The 4,819-nt window shown below is 31.7% G+C and overlaps 1 protein-coding gene across 1 annotated transcript; it reads right to left on the bottom strand.

Annotated features, from left to right (window-relative positions):
- Positions 1 to 1,629: 1,629 nt before the first annotated feature.
- On the bottom strand, positions 1,630 to 4,448 carry LOC127728955 (uncharacterized). The gene is made up of 4 exons (XM_052236535.1): positions 4,184 to 4,448; positions 3,811 to 3,958; positions 3,556 to 3,598; positions 1,630 to 1,644 (listed from the first exon to the last, which is right to left on the bottom strand). Exons 1-4 carry the CDS (start codon positions 4,446 to 4,448, stop codon positions 1,630 to 1,632), a joined length of 471 nt encoding a protein of 156 aa, XP_052092495.1.
- Between the last annotated feature and the right edge of the window lie 371 nt (positions 4,449 to 4,819).

Below are 4,819 nucleotides of genomic sequence, written 5' to 3' on the forward strand. Positions count from 1 at the left end.
ACAGACGGACAGATGGACAACGGTATACCATAATACGTCCCGTAAACGGGCGTATAAAAACAGGTGTAATCATGATCACTTTTAGATTACTTTAAGATTACATTCATATGATTACTTGCTGATGACAAATTTTGTATAGGAAAATAGTTTTGATATCCAATATAAAAATAAGAAGATGTGAAGCTTAATCGAAAAATTATCAAACTAGTAACTAGTATTCACTACGATGGATCGTTGTTCAATGTGATTGATCATATCATCTATATAACAAGTTTAGTATAACCAAGTTAGGTATGCAGAGTGAAAATCTGTGATTTATTTTGTATAAACAGTTAACTAAAGGAATTTACCTTTCCAAATGTTTCATTCTGAGATTGAGTTCTTGTAATACAAGACTATGCTTTGAAAGTGTCTTGTGTTTCTTTATTGAACACTTCTGATAATTACTGCTAGGTTTATTGTACACAATATTTTGGTATAACTACGTGGAAATCCAATAGCATAGCACGTTAGTTCCAATTTTGACTTTCAAGATCGACATAAATAAGCCCACTTGATTAATAATTTAGAACCAAATTTTGTTTTTTTTACAATTTGTAGGAATTTTGTTTTCCATAAATAATTTGATATGTGCTTTCTTACTATATCAATTATTGACATTTTTCAAACAATTATATAGTTTTTTACATAGAAATTAATCAACTTATAACTTTATAGATATTGCAATTAAGACAATTATTTTTTAATACCCAAGCTCACCTATTGTTTGCCAAAATACATGGGGAATGTGTCCATGGGACACAGATGATGCCCCCGCTTGCATATAACGTTATAAAGGGACATTACTCAAGAACCGTAGAAGTGATGCTACCAAAATTTGTACTTGATCAGAGTTTTGTGGTAATAAGCATTGTGTATAAGTTTCATAACATTTGATTGAGGAAAACTTAAGTTAGAGAACGGAAACTAAAAATTCAGCAATTTTTCCATTTGTAAAGGGACATAACTCTAGAACGGTAAAAGCGATGCCATCAAAATTCAAACCTGATTTGTGTTTTGTAGTAATAAGCATTGTGTATAAGTTAAATAACATTTTATTGAGACTAACTAAAGTTAGAAAACGGAAATTTTTCAGCAATTTTTCCATTTGTAAAGGGGCATAATTCTAGAATGGTAAAAGTGACGCCACCGAAATTCGAACCTGATCTGTGTTTTGTGGTAATAAGCATTGTGTTTACGTTTAATAACATTGAGTTGAGGCAAACTAAAGTTAGAGAACGGAAACGAAAAATTAAGCAATTTGTCCATTTGTAAAGGGGCATAACTCTGGAACGGCAAAAGTGACGCCACCGAAATTCAAACTTGATCTGTGTTTGTGGTAATAAGCATTGTGCATAACTTTCATAATATTTGTTTGAGCAAACTTAAGTTAGAGAACGGAAACCAGTTTTGGGACTTACGGAGGTACAGACGGACAAGGGTAAAACTTAATGCCCCCTCCGCTACAGCGGGGGCATAAAAATTGAAGTAGTGATTAACACCTGTAAAAACGTAAAGACGTGTCAATCATATCCCAACAGACAATAAAACTACTTAATTGATTTTTCATTATATGTTCAGGTTTTTTGTTTATTGGGCAGTAGGCTAAAAATGTTATAATAACAATGTTATAACTTTTACAAAGAAAAGGACACTTGTTTATGCTATCAAACCTTACACATGTTACACTGCTCCTAGTAGTCCAAATTCTTAATATTAATGAGATGAATAAATTAAGATTATAAAAAAAAACAGACTTTCACAAAAATTAGCTTTTTCGTGAGGATAAAAAGTTTATATGAAATTCTTTAATATTACAACATACAATGTAATCCAAAGTAATTATGATGGCTGAAAAAAGTGATCATGTAACGATTCATGTGTAATCGATTACATTTGAATTTAGGTGTAATTGTAATGTAATCGTTTACATTAAATTAGCAAAGTAATTGTTATTTAATCGATTACATTTTAAAGTAATCGATCCCATCCCTGGTTGACATATTTGTAGATCTCATCCTATTAATATTTTTTCCTTTTATTGTTTCTATTTATCTATGATAGTTTTCGAGACATGCTATTAAATGTAAAAAAAATATCATTAAAGGGCATTAATTCCAATTACAATTTGGCCAAAGATCTCCGCTTATCATGTGTACTATTCAAAGATTCTATTCTATCTGTTATCATTTTTAAGATATAAGGCAGTAATGCAAAAAGTTGCAATAAAAGGGCATTAACTCTAATAAGGAGTTGTCTGACGATTTTGGTCATGTGACTTATTTGTAGATCTTGTATTGCTGATCATTTTTGCTTTTCAAAGTTTCTGTCTATCTATTATAAATTAATTTCCATTAAAATAGGCAAAAAAAATTAAAATGGTAAAATTTGTCATTTTAGGGTAATAACTCCTATAAGAACTCGTCTGACATTTTTGACGTACATTTGTAAATAGACAATAGGTAGAACTCAACAATCTGAACTTTTTTGCTCCTGTCAGATTTTTTCTATTTATTATGGTTTTTAGGATAATAGGCAAAAGTTGCCTTTTATTCCTATGTTTTATTTTTAGCCATGTCAGCCATCTTGGATGGCAGGCAGGGTCAACAAAGATATTTTTAAACTAAATACTCCAATGATGATTCTTGCCAAGTTTGGTTAAATTTGGCATAGAAGTTTTAGAGGAGATGATTTTTGTAAAAGTTAACAGACAACTAACAATGAGAAAAGCTCACTTGTCCCTTTGGGCCAGGTGGGCTATATTTGTAAAATAATTCAAACCAGAACCTGATTTATACAGACAATACAAAGAAATTACAGACAGAAAACAACGACAACAACTGAACTACAGACTAATGGCACATGTGGAGGCATCAGGGGGTCAAACTTGCCCTCTCCCCCATTACAATTTCTACATACAAATGCTTCAGACAGGGCTCATTATGATTGCAAAATGCTTTCCATGTGCTCGCCATAGCTTCAATCTCAAGAACATTGTTTCCCATTTGCAATTAAAATATTTGGTCTTATCCGACAATAAACCAATCAGAAAAAAGAAAGTGTTTCTTTCTAACATCCATGCTTTATATATATATATATATATATATATATATATATATTCATTCAGACAAAAACAGTGAATCTTCATACAATGTAACACATGTTTTTCCTTTTAAATATGGTTTAGATTTGTTTCAAAAAATGGATGCAGAGAGTATAAAATGCAAAAAATTGAAGATGAATAACTGATGCCAAGAGATGAACATAGTGTACTGTAAGGTCAGATACTATTTTCTCAAAAAAATCTTATAATAAAAAGTGACCGTAAGTTCTACTGAAATTGTCATTTCTTTCAAGTTACTTTACTTGTTATATATGATTAACATCTTTGTAGTTTATGCAAATCTGAAACATTATCAATAAAGCCTGATCATCAATCATTTCTATCACGTGTCCAATATCACATGACAGTTTCCTTCTAAAATGAACTCAAACTTCTGGAACAAGATGACTAACCTGTCTATATTTGTCACCCTCCTCAAGATCAAATTCCATATATCTGACATCATTTTCAAGGTCATCTTTCAATACAACACAATTTTTCGTTTCAAATATATTTAAAGCAATAAATAATTCTTTCTGAGCATGTGCAGGGAAAATTGAATATGGCCACTGTCTGGTATGTAATGAACAAGAGCTCGAGTATGACTACACTCTTTATCTCCGGTTATGGTGAATTCTTGAATTTTATTTCTTTGATAAATCTCATACATGGCGTAAGCATCTGCTATAGATCTGCCATAAAGTATTTGTGTCTGAAAATATTTCAGTAACCTTGGTGATATGATGTATCGTCCATTGATAAATGAATACACCTCTCTCCCTTTCCCTTTAAGAGATTCAGAAGTTTCTTCACCTACTGAATTAAAAGATACATTCCAAATACTGCTAAACTACTCTTCTTTCAACTGTATGTCTTTTCCCAATTCTAATGCATATGCATGAAAGCTAGCAGCAAAGTCTGTTTCCAATACTATCATTTTGCCTTTTTTTCTGAAGACATTTTTAATCTCATTCAGCAACGTGAAATTGTCCAATGAACAATGATCAATTATCAAAAATCCCTTTGAATTGGAAGCATCACTTTCAGTAAGACTCATTATTTTGTCAATATCATCTTTTACAACTTCAAGATTTAAACATTGCAGGACAAAGTATATTAGAGAAGTGGTTTTCCCCATCCCTTGAATTCCATTCATGTATTCTATCTTTTCGTCTAGATTCTGTTTTTTCGTTGTCAATAAAGCCAAAATCTTTTTATGAAAGCTAGTTTTAATGTAATATTTAGTACTTCTGAACTTATCAATGTTAGCATATTCTTGTAAAAATGGGTCTCTATCAGCAAGCATTAAAACATCTTCATCGAATAGATCCAAGTTCTGTTCAATCTGTAACAAAAAATATACAGGGGTTAAAATAAATTAGGATCAAATGTACGTGACCTGTTACTTCCCTGGGAGGGAACCTTTATTTTTTTTTTATACAAACAATTGAGGACCTCCCTTACTTTACACTGAAGCTTTACAGGACCTATGACTTTCTTAAGGAGGGCCTTCACTTAAAAGAAATTATTCCTTTCATGGCATAGAAGGCAGCTACCATTTTATTTTTATGGGGGGGGGGGGGGGGGGGGGGGCTAGGATGAAATTTGAAAAAAAGGCAGGACAGGAGTTTTGAGTAAAAAAAAAAGGCAGGATGAGCAACTTGGCAAAATGAAAAG

The sequence above is a fragment of the Mytilus californianus genome, unplaced genomic scaffold (assembly GCF_021869535.1).
Source record: "Mytilus californianus isolate M0D057914Y unplaced genomic scaffold, xbMytCali1.0.p SCAF_2, whole genome shotgun sequence".
NCBI classification, from domain to species: Eukaryota; Metazoa; Mollusca; class Bivalvia; order Mytilida; family Mytilidae; genus Mytilus; species Mytilus californianus.